The following is a 17,768-nucleotide window of genomic DNA, read 5'->3' on the forward strand; positions in this document are numbered from 1 at the left end:
GAAACAAAGTGTTTAAATGTCATAAATATGCTAATTTGGTGTTTTTTGTTTCTTTTATACATACAGGATATGCACAAACCTGCATTTTTCTTCAACTAAAATGTATTTTCAGGTTTTGAAGGTAGCATATTGTCTAATGGGTTGTGTTTACTTCAAATCAACACATCTTCACCATTTATTGAAAAGCCTCAAAAATGTACTGAAAGTGCCATATTTTACCCCAAACTGTGCCATTTTCCTAAACCAAACCGCATATGTTTTGTACTGAATGCAGACAAAAGGCCGAGTGAAAACCGAGAGGAAACAGGGAGCGAAAATGACACTTAAGTGAAAGTAAAATGGTCCACGTGAAATGCAAACCCTGGTCTCTTGGGTTTCTCTGCTGCCTCTGTACATGGACTTTGTGGGTCCTTTAAAATCTTTTCCTCCATAGATGAGAAAATGTCTTAGTTTTAAATCACATTTCAAAAGGATAACATGACAGTTTTGTTGTATTGGAATACATTTTGTAGAGACAGGGTCACTTTTAGAAGCTAGAAGACACATTATGTGCGAAAGAAGCAGTCAATGCCATGGCAGAGCATTTCTACCTTGAAACTACAGTGTACTGAAAACACAAATGCAGATTTGCTGGGTTTCATACATAACAAACCAAAGGGACCAACCCTGTAAACCTGTATTGTGAAGCTTTCTGTATCATTATTCTTTCTCAGCTTCCAGTTCAAACACATATGCCTGAACTACTCCAATATCACAACTTACAGTTGAGCAGCATTGGTGTGCTGAAGCCGCAGCGTGAAAGGAGTATCAGAATCAGGAATACTTTATTGATCCCCAAGGGGTTACAGTTGGTCCCATTCAAAGTCTTAGAAATATAAACAGTATAAAAAATGTGTAGATAAGCATAAGTTGAAAAATAGGTCCCAAGAATATGCACATAAGTAGAAAAAGTTTGAGAATATAAATGCAAGTGTTATCACTCAGATGTAATAAAAAGTGTGTTATTGCACAGAGATATGTAATTATTAAGTGGGTATGGTTAAGTGCAGAAAGACAGGGATTTTATAGAGCTGCACCAACAGTGTAGAGTCACATCTAAACCATTTTTAAGGCAGAATGGGATGGAGCAAAGTGCTTTCTTGCTCCTGTTGTCATGGTGAAACTAAATGAGCTGCTATGCCTCAACTTGTCCCATGACCTACACCTCACACCAGCTGCTTTGGCTTCAAACAAAAAACTAAGAAGATTTTTTTTTTAAATTGAATGTTACTGAATGTGCTTTTCTGTATTTTTGTGTTCTTGCATCGTGCATAAAGTTAATTCATATGCTTTAAATGGTGCAGATTTAGAAGGTTAGGTACTCTGTGCGGTCCAGGTTTGGGGTTGTAAATGCATACAGGGTCTAAGAATCAGACTAATTCCTGGGTAGGTTTTCTGTGGGTCAGACGAGGAAAAATCTGGGGCACCAATGAAATCACAGTGTGAGGGATAACCACCTTAAACAGTATCCATTTTTGACAATTTCATTAATATTCGTGCTATATTTCTGTCACTGGAAAAGGAAATGCTCTTTAAAGATACATTTTTACTGAATATTTTTGCACAAAGTTACTTTTTTAATGTTGAATACAATCTTTTGAATTTTTCTCCTTATGGTTAAGGTGACAAACACAGGATTATTTTTATGAAAGCAACTTATACATATGTAACTTTGATACACACAGATGTGTTTTAGGGGCTTAAATCAATTAGATTAGAAAGGGACATTCAGAACTTTAAAGCAAGAGATTGTTCTTTTTTTCTGGATTACAATGTGTGCCCACACCGGTGCTTCTGGGTCATTTTGTCAAGACCTATGTCACCCTGACACAACTGAGCACAATAATGCCTACATGTCCAGCTTGTACCCTCTTATCACAGTCAGCATCTGGCATGACAGCGGACAAAGAGCCAAGCTTTAATGGTTGTTTGAACATTAATACTAGCTTTCTATAATCAACTGTACAGACATAATGGACGGATGACAGAAAATCATCGTCTGGAAAATGTTTTTTTTTAACCTCACAAGCCTGTCCATGTGGTGTTTATTAATATGCTGGAAGGTGCATTGTAAGTAAAATAAGCATTCGACACCGCAGCGCAGCAAGTGTCAGCTTGTTACACCTGCGTTCGGTCTTTTCTTGCTCTCTGGAGTCATCTACAGTGTGTTTTGATACAGCCGTGTCCTCATTTGCATATTTTTCTGTTTCTCACTGTCAGACTAAGTGGGCAAAAATGAAATAATATGAAATAGTGGCCTGTGACAAATGCACCATAAATCCACGTTAGCGACAGCAGCTCCGCTCTGTGCTTTATCAACATTAAAAAGGAGTGATAACAGAGAAAGTTAAAGGCAACTGAAGTTTCTCGTCTTGACTTCTGAACAGAAAGACAAAGCTATTGTTTTGGAATTACTAACTGTGAGCTGTTATGGGAAAGGTCAGCTTTAGGCGAGAAATTTTCAGTCTGGGCAGATGGTTGGAACACAGAGAGAAAAAACTTAACTGGCTAAGCAGAATAACATTATCGGGTACAGTAGGAGTGAAGTGATGATTGACCTGTTTAGCAGAGGTCCAATGTAACAGGTAGGCTGATAGCTGATATGGCATGTAGCCTATAGAGTGGAGCTTTTAGCAGCTTAAGAGCCTGAAACCTCCGCTGGGGATCTGTGGACATTAACTTCCATCTGTAGGCAGAATCACGACTCCAAATCAATGCTGACATTACTCCACAATAGAGCTGCAATGACTAATTGATTAGTTGTTGGTAATTGCCAGCTATTTTTGATAGATCTGAGTCATTTTCAAGAAAAAAAAAGTCCAAATTCTCTGAGTCAGTGCCCTTAAATTCAAATATTTTCTGGTCTATTTTCTCCTCCATGACACTGAACTGGTCATTGCTAACAATTTTGATAATCGATATTGTTTTGCATCATTTTTAAGAAAAATATGACAAAATTCTTTGATTCTGTGCTCTTGAATTTGAATATTTTCTGGCTTTGTTTCTTCTAAATGACATTAAATTAGTAAGTGATAAGTATTTTGATAATCAATTACTTCATTTGAGTCATTTTAAGGAGAAAAAAAAGTCAAAAATCTCAGACTCAGTGCTCCTAAATTTTAATGTTTTCGGTTTTCTTTTCTCCTCTGTGAAACTGAATTGGTAATTGCTATTTTGAGAATCAGTTAATTCATCTGAGTCATTCTAAAGGTCAAAAAAGGCCAAAAGTCTCAGATTCAATGTTCTTAAATTTTATCATTTTCAGGTTTCTTATCTCCTCTATAATATATAATTGGTAATTGCCAACTATTTTGACAAAAAAAGCGAACCATTTTACAGAAAAATTTTGTGACATTTTATAGACCAAACAACCAATCAATTAACTGAGAAATAAAGCCTGAGATGAATCAACAGTAAAAATAACAATTTCTTTGGAGAACAGGCCATTGGAATCCATTTTCACTCACAATTTAAACTAGTCAGCTCAAGTCAACAACCACTGACTCAAAGTGATGTTGTGTCCGATTCATTTGCCTGTTTTTCTAGGTGAAGGTTTCATCAGTAATTTTTTATCAGTGTGTGAATGTCTGGACTCTCTGGAATGAATGTTTCTGGAGCTAGAAAACTGCTTCAGTGAAGGTAGACAGAAAAAGACACGAGAAAACAGGTGATCCAAACAAACACAGCAGGGAGCTTCACTGTTTGGACATGAGGAAATTCCAAGAAAAATCTAACATACACGTCTGATTTGTTCCACAAACTGTTGCTTGGTTTGATTTTCAGTAACTGTATGACACAATCCTGCTTTACATAGAAATAATCTTCCTTCTTTTGGACGGAGATGTGAATGGCATTGTCATTTTATAAGCAACTGTGGAGAAATCAAATGTAGCTTAGCCTATTTCTAGAGCTAAATAGAGAATATGAAGACATGATACTAATGTTACATTATTACACATTAACATTTATGTTCATTTCTCATTTTGTTTGTTTTCAAGATATCGATTAATTTATATTATTTAGCATATTTATAAAGTTTTTTTTCTGTCTCTTTTTGTTTGTTTTCCAGATCTAAGACATACTGTATTATATTGTATAAGAAACAATGTTTTTCTCAACTCTTCCTCAAACATTTGCTTCCAGGTGTACTTTTTATCCTGAGATTGGGATCAAAAAATGTATGCTGGTAATTTTCCACAGATATTCTTTAGTATTTACATTAGTAATAACGTACATTTCAGTCTTAGCATATTCTCCAAGCTCAAAGGCCTATTTCTTTTTGATTTGTGCAATGCTCTCTCGTGTACTGCTGCGCTGACAGAGTATTCTTGGTACTGATTTACTATTAATTGCTCCATTCTCTGTATAAATTATGGATTTTTCAATGGGTGAAGTATGTTCCAGCTGAAGTTTAACACCAAAAAATATTGTAATTGTAAATATTCTACTCTTTAAAAGCATTGCAGACATGTAAACACACTCAAAAAGGAATTCCACAACATATTAATTGTTAACAATTAACAAAATGACAAAAAGAACAAAAAAAAAACCCCTAATAACTTCATTGTTATTTAATCGCTCTTTTAAAATAGATTTTCTGAACTTTTTTCTTAAACACAGCGTCACAAATGCAAAAGACTTTACATCTGACAATGTCTCCAGTGTTCAGAAATCAAAAGCCTCTCCTTGGCTTTATTTGCTGGAACTTACACAGCCGATTCCCTGCCAAGTAGGTCACAAGCTCAGTTGTTCACAGTTCCAAAGTGCACTATTATGAAAGTCGCCCAGGCTTTGCAAGATAACCTAATTGATACAGAGACAAAGAGGGAATACAAGCTTGATTTGCGTTTCTGACTTCACGGTTTACTAGCACGCGTTTAGTTGGTACCAAAAGAAAAAGTCACTTGAACTCCGATATGACTGCAGAAATTTGGGATGTTATTATTGTTGGCGCTGGACTATCTGGATTGAGTGCAGCTCATTTGCTCAGAAAAAGGAATGCCAAGTTGAGAATACTAATTCTGGAAGGAAAAGGTATGTAAAATTGGGTTATAATTGAAAGCTTTTGGAAACCCGAAATGTTGAAGTAATGAGGTAGCGCATCACTCTTGACAAAACCACGTCTGGTGTTCTTTGTTATGCAGATCGGGTGGGAGGTCGTACAGTGACCTCTGAAATACCAGCAGCCAATGGTGTCGATTCCTGGGACTTTGGAGGGCAGTGGGTAGGAAGGTAAAGCAGATCTTCAGCTGAGTTCACAGACGTATTTAAAGAGCCCATATAGTGTTTCATGTCCTTTCTGCTTATTTGTACATATGGAAGGTCTGCAAATGTACAAAGCCCAAAGTCCACAGCAAAGTGATTTGTTATCTCCCACGGAAAATATTGCTCCTTATCTGCCTGAAACACTTGGTTTCAAGTCCAGGCTTTACTTCTGTTACTTATTTATATCACCGTGTAACATGTTTGCTTGACACCAGCCTAGCGGCTATTTCAAACAATCAATACCTGCAGGCTGCTGTTATTTGCCCCCTCTAGCCTCATGTTATGTGTCTTTACTTATACTCAAGGATCTCAAGTTATAACAACAGACTATATATAAGAGATGAATTTAACCATGACATCCCATATTGGTTTGCAACCTGTCAATCTTGCTTTAATTTTTAGATTCTTATTTACAAAATTAGCATCGTGCTGTATTCAAAGAGTCTTGAAACAACTGTTTGAGATCATAAATGCATGAGGAAGTAACAGATCAAGGAAGAAGAAGTAGGGTTACTTTCTTGTAGACTTCTATACTATTGAACTTCTTTTTTTTTTTTTTGCAACCAGAGGAGTGCTGGCTGTTAGAATAACTGCAGGTTCAATTTACATCTGCAGTGACTTTACTTGAAAACCTGAAAACACTGTCCATCTTCTATATAACTGTGGCTCTTCACTTTTGTCAGCTGACCAATCAGAGCTGACTGAGCTTTTCAGGTGGAGGGGTTGTAAAGAGACAGGATCTATAGCAAACATTTCAGATACATGGTGAGAAGTGGTGCTTCAGTATTGCAAAACATTAAAGAATGTAAATTATTCTAGTAGGCAGCCAAAGTTAAATTTCAAATCTCTAAATCTGCACAATGTCGGGCGTTTTAAGATGAATCTATTTTATGATTATTTCTTAGAGGCAATTTATAGTTGACACGAGAGAAGAAACCTTTACTTGTCATGAAAACATTACTGTAAAACTCTTACTTTGCTTATCCCAGTTGGGGTTAGCGTTCAAGATCAGCCATTATACGGCAGCACTAGGACAGATAGATCAGCGTTTCTTTTTAACTCTGACAGCTTGTTTTGAGCTTCTGAGGAAGACTGTATATGCAGTCGAAACACGTCAATATCCTTACTAATCCTTACTAAGGTTTAAAAGAAATGCTAATCTATTGTAAAGATGACATAATGAACACAATCAGTCTACTGGAGCAGATAAGGTTAAGGGCTTTGCTCAAGAACTCAACAGTGGCAACTCAGTGGTGCTTGTGCTTGAACACAACTTTGTGCTCAGAAACCCAGAGCATGAGTCAACACTTCCCAGAAAAGACGCAACTCATGAAATAATTGTATGGTTGCGGGGATGGAGACTTCCTAACCCTAATTCATAGGACACCCGTTCAACCAAATGAGCTAAGCTATCTGGGTACCCTTAAGGAAGCAAGACTTTCCTCACCAATTTTGTTGCATTGTCCATGATACTTTCATTAAGTAGCAATTGGAATGTGTCAGAGTGACAATAAATACAGAATAAATGGTACTGGAACAAGTGAAGGTTCCTTCAAGGGATTAATGAGGGCTTATAATGTCAGAGCAGCTAGAAATGGAAGACCTCAGTTGGCCACATGAGCCTCATCCACGGTAATTACGACACATCAACTCACTGCCAAGCGGTCTGGTCGTGCTATTCTTACTGCTGATTCCTAACATGATGTGAGTCGAGATCGGCTGCAGCTTTCCGTGGCGATGCTAAGGTTAAGTGGGGTGGATGGTAGATAAATTAATTACCACCATCTTGGAGACACAGACCGAGAATTACAAACATCAGTGTCAATCACACAAACAATTAAGGTAACCCTAATTATGCATTTAGAAAACCCTGGAATGAGAACACCTGCTGTGAAGAAGGTCACTTGGTACTTATTGTGATACTTGATCTGTGTTGAGTGTCAAGGCTGGTATTCATAGAGCGAGAGTTTGATTGCAATGTCTGCAGCATCGCTAATTATATTACAAACTAGCACTGAACGTTCGTTTATGCTCCATCGGTATATGTGTTTGTGATGTGCAATGTGCATATGGATTGATATTTTCACTTTTGTTTGATTTACATAAAGTCATAAAATAGCATTTTTTCTGTAAAAGCCAGGAGAAACTGTTGCAATGGCAATTGCATTCAACGGCAATACAGATTAAAAAAACAACAACAGAAAAACATAGCATTTGTGTGTTTTTAGAGCTTGACATGTGTGCCATACTCAATTTTTTTCAAGGTTTTTCAATTTTTTATGCCCTTGTACGGTATATGTGTCTGTTTTCAATTATTCATGGACACCTCTTTGTTAGTCAGGTTTTTTATCTCACGTCCAGCTGCCAGTCTTTACCAAAACTTCCCCATCTCTCGAGGTCCTCAAGAATTATTGTACTGTTTCTCAGCGGACGAAGTGTTTGAACAGGAGAAAAAAATCCTTCAGAATAATTTCAAACGCAGCCTCCTCTGATCAAAGGAAGAAACTGTAACATATTTAGACCTAGGAGCTGTAGAGCGAGTACTGAAGGCTACAACCTCCAGTCAACTGATGACAACAGCACAGCTTGTACGGAGAACTTGCAAAGTGCATTGTTCAAGAGCGCTTTGATGGCAGTTTAATTGAAAGAGGGGGGAGCATCTCTCAGCTGCTTTACATCTACTTTTCCCACTGTTCAAGAGCTCACTTACGGTATGCTGTTGACTTAAGCACACTTCTATAAAGTCAGTAAATATATCACACTGATCTGCCACAGCAACCACCTGCCTAACATTGTTTAAATCCTCTGAAACAACTCTAAACCATTATGCCACAAGACCTCTGAAGGTGTTTTGTGGTTTCAGAGACCAAGATGTTAGCAGCAGGCTCTTCAAAGTCCTTGAAGTTGTGAAGTCTGGAGGTTTTTCCAGCACATTTGATTACAGATTGAGATCTGGGGAGATCAGGTCAACCTCCAAACACTCCTAAGCTGTTTTTTTTTCAGTGTGGCAAAGTGCATTATCCTGCTGAAAGAGGCCACTGCCATCAAGGACGAATGTTACCATGCATTTTTAGAAAGGTGGTACGTGTCAAAGTAACATCCACATGACTGCCTAGACCCAAGGCCTCTCAGCAAACATGGCCTCCCTTCTTTTCATAGGCAAAAAAAAAGCACAAGTACCTGGCCATCCATGTGATTTATCAGAACAGGTGATCTCCTTTCACTATTTCATGATTCAGGTCTGATGCTCACATACCCATAGTGGACACTTAAGGTGGTGGACAGGGCATCTCTCTGTCATAAAAAGCATTAAAGTTTTCAACAATTTGTGTCTTGGGTGGCCTTGACCTTGTCGCTGGTTCACTGGTTTTCCTCAGTTGCACTACGTTTGGAAGAACATCCCAGAAGAGTTGCCATTTTGGAGATACACTGGCCCATGTTAAAGTCTCTGAAATCCTTACGCTTCCCCATTTTATCTTCTTCCAACACATCAGATCAGCAACTGTCTGTTCACTTGCTTATACCATTGCAACACTATAATAATTGTCATTAACTTCCCCTGTTAATGTTGTGGCTGACCAGTGAATGCAATTATCATCAGAGAAGTCTTACAATTCTACAGTAAATCTTGAAACGCTATGAACAACTTTTTAAAAGCAGCATAATTTCTCTTTCAGCACCCAAACCCACATCTTGGAGCTCATTGAAGAGCTGGGATTAGAGGTCTACCCACAATTCAGTACTGGCAAGAAGGTGCACCACATGGGTGGGCCAACTTCCAAAGTTCGCACCTACAGGACCAATATCCCTACTCTATCCCCAGCAGTGTTAATGGACTTCACCCAGCTCCTGTGGAAGGTGAGACAACAGACATGCACAGCAATATTCTGACTTCCTCCATGCTTGGAAATGTCTTATCAGCTAAATAACTCCTGTTCCCAGAGGACAAATACTGGCAAAAATGAAGAGTGGTTTAATTCTGTGCATAGAAAGTAAAAGATGATGAATGCACATCCGATTTTCCAAAGATATATTTTTATAATCAGCTTTATGGCCAATATTCTAACCGTGCTGGAAATGTTTATATGAATAATGAATTCGGCAATGGTACTTTACAGTGTGCTTTTGGATTGAAAGGATAAGTGAACATTTATCATACAGCAAAGTACCACAAAAATTCTAGTCCAGGATAAATGGTTAGAGTAGCAGTGGGAAGCAAAGAATGTTTGGGGAAAATTGTACTGGCAGAGTCATATTTGGCAGCCTCCAGCTATTCCGTTGTTATTATCTGTATCAATGGGATGCTTTTGGTTCACAGTGGTAAATCGTCATGTGTGGGTGTGATTGTACTCTGCACTCAGATTGACAGACTGTGCGCAACAGTGTGCGTCCAGGATCCGTCGAGGACTCCCAATGCCGTGCAATTGGACAGCATGACCCTGCAGACGTACCTGGAGCAACACGCGTGGACTTCAGGTCAGTTTAAAGTTCTACCTTTCACCTCCTCACCTTTTCTGTTGTCATCAGGTGGACATGTTGAGTTCCTCCTGCTTGAAGTCGGTCGCGCACACGCAATACAGTGTTCCTCACATCCTCAATAAATCAAGTTTGATTGCCTTGATAACATGTCCGTCTGGTGTGTTTTGTTTCCCCTCTCAAAAGCACATAAAGAGCAAAATAAGCAGCTAACACCATGGATTAAACAGCAGTGTTCCATTATAGTCTTAAAAACGCTCATTCACAAATACATGGAGAGAGATGAAGGCTTCACAGATTTGTAAATTGTGGACAAAGCATCAGTGCACAGTTACCTTTGAGCCATTTTAAGACAGGAATGGATTCATATCATGGAAGAAATTTACTTTGTTATGCCGAAATGGGTTATTAGAGGTTTTAGGGGTTAAATCACCCACCGAAGAGGGACTTTAATTACATTTTTCGTGACAGCAGTTGAGAAGAGACTTCGAAAAACATTTAAATTAATAAAATATGAGGTCTAACATGTATCCTTTGCAATTCCAATGAAGTATGTGGACAAATGCCATGCTGTAATGCTCACAGTGACGGTACTGGTCATGTCGGGTTACCGTGCATTCATCCTCTGGGAGGAAATTTCCTGTTAGACACCATTCAACCAGATTTTGCAGTGCTTAGACATTAGAGTTCATGTTATCTTGTGTATAAATTACCTAAGTATAGGCTGTTATTCATGATTAGATCAAAAGATTCACTGCAGGACCAGATTTAATTGGTTGCAAACTATAAAAAGAAAGTACATTTGTCTAGATGAGTACAGGAATGTTAATTATCATCCTTCATTTGACAGAACACTCGGCCAGTTCTTTTTTTACACTCTCCTGTACAATGATTAGTTTGGTACAACTTTGCAGAACACCGTCAATGCAGCAAAATGTCTGTTATTACTGCATGTGTGAGAGTTTTGCTATGTATTCATCTCCTCAGACCTAAAAGGGGAAGTGGAACTGTGTAGCCGGGCTGTGTTTGGCATGGAGCCATCCCAGATGTCCTTCTTGTTCTTCCTCATGTATGCTGCAGCAGCTGGAGGGCTACTACCTCTTCTGGAGAGCACTCCGGGTTCTGCACAGGAGTTAAAGATAAAGGTACACTGCTCATATCACTCCCCTGGAAGTGTATTGTTGACTTAAGTGCTTTTTCAGAACTGAGCACCACACCAGATTGCTGTTTTACTTCAGTTAAACTTAGCATCAACCCTCCACCCCTCATGACAGTGTGCACATGTCCTTTCAAACATTTCTGTGTCCTCAAACAATGCATTGGGACCATACCAACACTTGAAGCCACGGTCTCATATCGGATTTGTCCTACTTTCCTGTGTCCTCCCTCAACATGAAACCTCTGATACTCTGTCTATTTTTTGTTTGTTTTTTTTTTTCTTTTGAACCTTTTCTCTCTCTTTCCCACACTGTCAGAGGGTCAAGAAAAAAAAGGGGGCTGAATGCCAAAAAGGGCTGTCAACACTAATGGAACAACAAGGGCTTTCAGAAAATGGCAGCGAGACTTTTGATTTCAAACTGGTGCATTAGCGCACTTTCTCCACTTTTTCTTTCAACTGCAGCAGTTTTCTCATGGTGGCATTCCAGCTAAACGAATTACTGTGAGGAGCACTGTAAGCAAGACAACACCATGGATGCAGTAAAACCAGCATTAAGTGAATTGGGATGGGCCCTGCTCGAGTCTGTTGTTGACCATAAAAGAGTCAAGGCTACAAAAGACACTGCTGCGGTACTTTATCTGATTTTGTCATCAGCAGAAGTGTAAAAACACATATTGGAAGCTTTTATGTCATTCTTTTCCACATATATATATATATATATATATATATATATATATATATATATATCCTTTTTTTTCTATTAAGAAAGCCTGTGAGCAGTTACTAGTATTGGCCAGCTCTCTAACTTATGCAGAATAACCAGGATAATGTTCCACGAACTTGCTGATGAGCTATTTAAATGTCATTTTCTAATTGCTTGAGCACCACTGAACAAAGAGTTTCATTGCATGTAGGGTATCCTAGCAGAAGTCTGGGAGGTAAATAGATTAAACCAACCAGTATCATTGATTTAACAGTAGGGATTATCTCGAAATGCTCATAAATGTACGGTGGACGTCGGCGAGTTTCGAGCCCCCCTTGTATTGTAATATCTGTCTCTCCACAGGGAGGCACCCAACAGCTTTCGGAGTGTCTGGCGGACCGTGTTGGGTGGAAGAATGTCCGGCTGGGTTCTGCTGTGACAGCCATATGGCAGGTAGAGTACAGTAACGGCTCACTCAGGGATTGATGAGGCGCGACACAGAGATAACAGCTTCCTCAGTGGGGAAACAGGCTGTCTCCTGTGAAGGCACTGTCTGTTCCGCCTGAATGTCTCCCTTATCCACAGCTGAGAGACCAAGGAGGCTCCACGCAGCCTTAAGTGCACTGCCCCTCATCAATAGCATCTTCAGTGAGCCTAATTACCAACTGTTAGAGGATGTGATATCAAATTTTGAAGCTCTGATTGATTAGATATGAAATGCATTAGATTATATCATCAGTAAGTAGTCAGTCGACAAGCAGAATGCAAAGAATTAACTGGCTGCAGCCACTTAAATGTGAGGATTTGCTGCTTATTTCAGTGCCATTGTAAATCCAGTATCTTTCACAGGCAATCAGAAGGCATCACCTTTGGTTTTGGGGAATCGTGAAAGTCATTTCTCGATGTTTACGAACTCTTTATTAGAGCTGAAAAAAAGAGTTTAATTGACAACAACCGCAGGCACTTTGCTAATTGATTGATCTTCTAAGTAGTTTCTGAAACAACTGTCTCTGATCTTTCAAATGTCGACACTGCTGCATTTATAAGTATATAGTCATTATCTTCAGTTTTGAGAAAGCAAGATGTATAAATAACCAATTTCAGGATTTCACCTTTGGTTTTTGGGAAACAGTGATTGGCAGTTTTGCTAATTTTTCGAGAATAATTAATATATTTGACAAGGAAGTTATGAGAAGGAGTGAAAAATATTGGCCGCATCGCTGACTATATACAGTAAATAATTTTTAAAAATGTATATTTCAAAAAATGAACTGCAGTCCTACTCCTTTGTGCAGTATTTATGATAAGAAAAACAATGAGAAAAAAGGGGAAAAGTGAGGAGTAAGATGTTTTTTCTATCCCCACTTTATCAAACCCAGTGAACTATAGCCCATGCTAGTGTTCTATCTGATTAATTATATGCCAATTGATTCATAATTTAAGTCTTTTTCTGAGCAAACATTTACCCAAAACACCTTTGAAATCTAAACATTCAAGTGTGCTTTTTAGTTTTCTAAGACAATAAAGTTAATACCTTTGGATTTTAGATAGTTCACTGTAAATCAACTAATTTGATTAGATTTTTCTGGAATGACTAATATATTAGAAAAGGACATTATGAGGACTGAAAAATATTAGCTGCTGCACTGACTTTATATGCTAAATAAATCACCAACTGGAAAAACACAGTCCCACTCTTTGGTATGCTAGTTTAAAGAAGAACAATGAGAAAACGTGGAGAAATGAGGAGTCGAATATATTTTCTGTCCCCACTTTATCATGTACCCAGTGAATTATAGCCCATACTCGCCAGCCAGCTGATTCATGAAATGCCAAAAAATTAATTATTTAAGTCATTTTCTGAGCAAAATTTCACCTTGGGTTTTTTGGGAAAGCATGATGGGCAGATTTGCTAATTTTTCTAGAATGATTAATATTTTAGAAAAGGAAATTATGAGAGGGAGTGAAAATTACGAGCTGCAGCACTGACTTTGTACAACAGATATATCAACAACTGAAAAAAAAATGTATATTCAAAATAATGAACTGTATGTTTTTCTATCCCCACTTTATCATGTGAAACTATAGCCCACACTAGCATGCTAACTGATGTATTATATGCCCAATGATTAATTATTTAAGTCATTTTCTGAGCAAAAATTCATCTAAAATACCTCAGAAATGTGAATATTCATGTGTTGTTTTTAGTTGTCTATGAGAGTGTATAAGCAACCAATTGCATGAGGTCACCTTGGTTTTTTTGGGAAACTGTGATGGACAGATTTGCTAATTTTTCTTGAATGATTAGCATATTAGAAAAGGAAATTATGAGAAGGAGTGAAAATTACTAGGTGCATTTCTGACTTTGCATATTAGATAAATGGAAAACTGAAAAAAATATATATATATATTGGGAAAAATCAACTGAAGTAATACTCCTTCGTACACTAGTCATGATAAGAATAAGAATGAGAAATAGGTGAAAACAAAGAGGAGAATATGTTTTTGTATCCCCACTTTATCAGGTAGCCAGTAAGATATAGCTCATAGTAGGGATATGGGTATGGGTGAGAGCCAGGCCACATCCTTGACATTTTGCCAGTCTATCAAATTGCTAGCACATATTGACAGGCAAACACATTCACACTGACATTCACAGCTCCTGGCAATTTAGAGTTTCCACTTCAGCTTAGCTGAAGTGGAGCACAGTGAGGAAACCCACACAGGCACGAGGAGAACATCAAACTTCACACAGAGTTGTCCCATTTGGCGAGATTGGGTTCACACAAAGGACCTTCTTGCCAAGAGGCAATTGTGCTGTGCACATACAAATCAAAACTGTAACAACAAAATGTAAGTGAAAATAAAGTTGCATACAAAGAAGCTTTTAAAACAAACAAACATTTTTAGAGACAATCTGTTCAAACTTGCCTGGACTCTTTTTTTTGTACAGACTTGACCTGAGATCTGATTCAAAGAGTTAAGGGTTGTAACAATAATGCTGCATGATATGAACTCGGAGCAGCTTTACTGGCTTAAAGTGGGCATTTCATATCTGTCCTTTTGACAGTACACTGTTAAGGCTTCAGGAGTCATAGTCTAAGTTATAAAACTTGAGGTGAAAGTCTGTAAAAATTCAAGTGAAAAACTTCAGCCTACTCTGGAAGGCTTTTTCGTTGGCCATCAAACAGGCATCTTAGAGGTGTAATATGCAAATGGTTTGACTACGCCAGACTTTATTTGTGTTAGCTAGCTTAACAAAACCTAAAACCCCAAACATCCACATGACAGCTTATTTTGCTATCCAAGTTTCCTACACCATCTCTGTGTGGTCCCATAGAAGACGTTATTGTAGAGCTATGAAAAATATAAACATTTAGAACTGCAAAAACATTATTACTGCAAATGATGCAAAAGATGAATGCTTGTTAGTCATTTAAGTTAATATATCCATTCTCCCACTTGATGCCTGACGCTGATTTCTGACAGAACGACTGCACACGAATGGTCTAAATTGTAAACTTTGTACTCAAAAAGGGCATTTAGATTCTGACATTGCACCAGAATAAAGAATACATATCAAAGTGACCTCTATGTTACTGATGGAATGTTCTCTAAAAGACTAATCAAACTTGGCAGTGAATAGGACAACAGATCTTTCAAGATATTTAAACATTTTTTGCATCACTGAATGAATGCATGGAGGTTCCCGTGGCAACACATTGCCCACATTTTTCTGCCTGTAGCTCCAATCAACAGGTTTGCAAGTATGATGTTTTCACCCAGCTTGTATTGCATATCACTTATAGAGATCATGGAAAAGATTTGGTGAAAGGGTGGCAGTACTAACAGCAAACTGAAATCCCAAACTTTGAACAGAACCATCTCTGGAATCGTTCAATTGTGCAGCATCAGTTACTATTGTAATCTAGTGATGTAGATTAACAGAGAGCCACTTTTGTAACATTGAAATTCCAGCTTCAGGTTCTACATACTTCACTAAACTTGCTCAGTGGATTGCTGGCATTTGTCATTCACATATTACATTGAGGCTTGAACATGCAGGGGTTTTTTTAGTTTTAGAAGTTGACATTCTGAGTAAAGCATATATAGAACTAGAAACCTGATTCCTACTGTTTGTTTTTATATCCTCCAAAGTCTTCGACAGTTTTCTTCCAGAAGCTGGCCAATCAGAACAAAGAGCACATCAGAAGGAAGGCCTTAAGAAAATGGCTTGTTTCACACAATAATAGCAACAATAGGAGCAGATCTGGGCTGTGCTAGGATTTTATTACAGCATCTCAACTGTATTACGACAACTATGGGATACACAGTGGCCCAAAAAAAATATTCTATAAAATCACTGTAAAATAGTGAATATATTACAAATGTGTTGGAAAACCCAGCGAATAGACTCTTTTTATCATCACAATTTGATTCCATTCAATCTAATAAAATTTGAAAAGTCAGCAAAGATCTGTATAACTGCTTTATTTCACGTTATTCATGTGTGCAGTGAGCACATCTTTGAAAAATTCTTTCCTCGACTGAATGAGGCACCATTTTCAATCCATATCCACTTCATATGAACCAATGGAGGTTACATAGAGGGCCAAGGTGCAGATGATGCAATATCAGCTTGAAAATAGCCCAAAGGCGTAGGGTGATGACGCCAAACAAAGGCGTTGGGAACATAAGCTGAGTAGTCGCCGACAACCGAAGCTGTATTTTTTTCCATTTTCACCCGTCATGCAACAACTTCCACAGATATGGGGAAGCTAAAGATAAGATAAAGCATATTCCATCCGTACCGTCCTCTCCATGCCACCCGTGGCAACATTACAAGTCGGTGTCCAACACACAGCTTTGGGTGCCAATATGTGTTTACAATTTTGCTTCTCTTACCTTCACTCCCCTCCAGATAACACCATGCAGATTGTGAAAGACAGCAAGGTTTTATCGGTGGGGGCTAGCGTGTAGTCTGTCATGTGTCACAGCAGGAATTTATGACTCTGTAATTATCTAAACAGATATAGCATCTATCTTGAGGAGGAATATTGTAGAGTTCTGTTGAACTGTAAATCACAAAAAGACGTCAATAGAATAAAAATAGACATATGTATAAAATGTCACGTATATATGCAGCATTGAAAAGTTACATGTCAGAATAGGGAAGCAAGATAGATAATAGTTCTGCAAAGCAAGTCAATCCATTATACAAGAATGGACTGTATATAACACTATCACACTACTGGTATCGATGGATGTGCGATCAAGCAACTAAGATGTGACTGAGGGTTAAAACAGACATCTTGTATTAACCATTTCGTGATTCAAGCCTCTTATTTTACATAGCAATTGGACAAACTAGCATAATTCTAAGGATTATTTTTCATATTGGGATGTAAATTCTTTGCAAAACTTTGTTCTTCATGGACATTGTCGAATGCGGAGTTTCCTCCCTTGAGCTATTTTGCTGGATCTTTGCAATCAAATTCAGTTACTTCCTGTTTGTGGGTCTTCCTGCCTGGACAAATGAAAAGCTGCTCACTTCAGTTCATGTCAGTTGAATGACACTCCATGTCTTTGCCTGAGGAAGGTTGGCTTACCTTCACAGTATGTTTTGGGTCGTCATGCATCTGAATTGTGAAGTGCTGTCTGATCAGTTTTGCAGTAATTGGCTAAATCGGAGCAGGAAATATATGTCTAAGGATTTCAAATTCATCCTGCGACTTCTGTCAGCAGCCACATCATGAATAGACGTCGGCAGCCGCACGTGTCCATGTATTAACTCTGCCTCCCTCCACCATGTTTGGCGGATGATATAGGATGCATCATTTTGGTAATTGTTGGTTGGTTCCATCTATTCAAAGAATGCTCTCCCCAGTTTCAAAAGGCTTTTTTTTTTTTTTTGGATGTTTTCTGATCTTTCAGTTCTGGACTGTATCCAGTAGTTCTTGAGGTAAAACTTCTGGATTTACATTCATGAAGTCATCTATTGATACTAGACTTTAGCAATGATACTGCTTACTGTACCTGTCAGATGTTCAGGTTGCTCTCTTCTTGGACAGTGCACAGAGACTCATACACTTGTGGGGAATGTGGTGAGGGATGATTCATCTGATC

The 17,768-nt window shown here is 38.2% G+C and overlaps 1 protein-coding gene across 1 annotated transcript in view; it reads left to right on the plus strand.

Moving 5' to 3' along the window:
• The first annotated feature begins 4,787 nt into the window (after window positions 1–4,787).
• si:ch211-127i16.2 (probable flavin-containing monoamine oxidase A) overlaps window positions 4,788–17,768 on the plus strand; it is a 51,695-nt gene continuing 38,714 nt past the window's right edge. Inside the window, exons 1-6 of the mRNA XM_022208095.2 lie at window positions 4,788–5,073; window positions 5,184–5,271; window positions 8,982–9,162; window positions 9,666–9,780; window positions 10,768–10,925; window positions 12,006–12,095. Coding sequence (XP_022063787.2) covers window positions 4,956–5,073; window positions 5,184–5,271; window positions 8,982–9,162; window positions 9,666–9,780; window positions 10,768–10,925; window positions 12,006–12,095 — 750 coding nt within the window. The 5' untranslated portion in view covers window positions 4,788–4,955. The remainder of the gene's footprint in view (window positions 5,074–5,183; window positions 5,272–8,981; window positions 9,163–9,665; window positions 9,781–10,767; window positions 10,926–12,005; window positions 12,096–17,768) is intronic.

Source organism: Acanthochromis polyacanthus, chromosome 18, assembly GCF_021347895.1.
Source record: "Acanthochromis polyacanthus isolate Apoly-LR-REF ecotype Palm Island chromosome 18, KAUST_Apoly_ChrSc, whole genome shotgun sequence".
NCBI lineage: Eukaryota > Metazoa > Chordata > Actinopteri > Pomacentridae > Acanthochromis > Acanthochromis polyacanthus.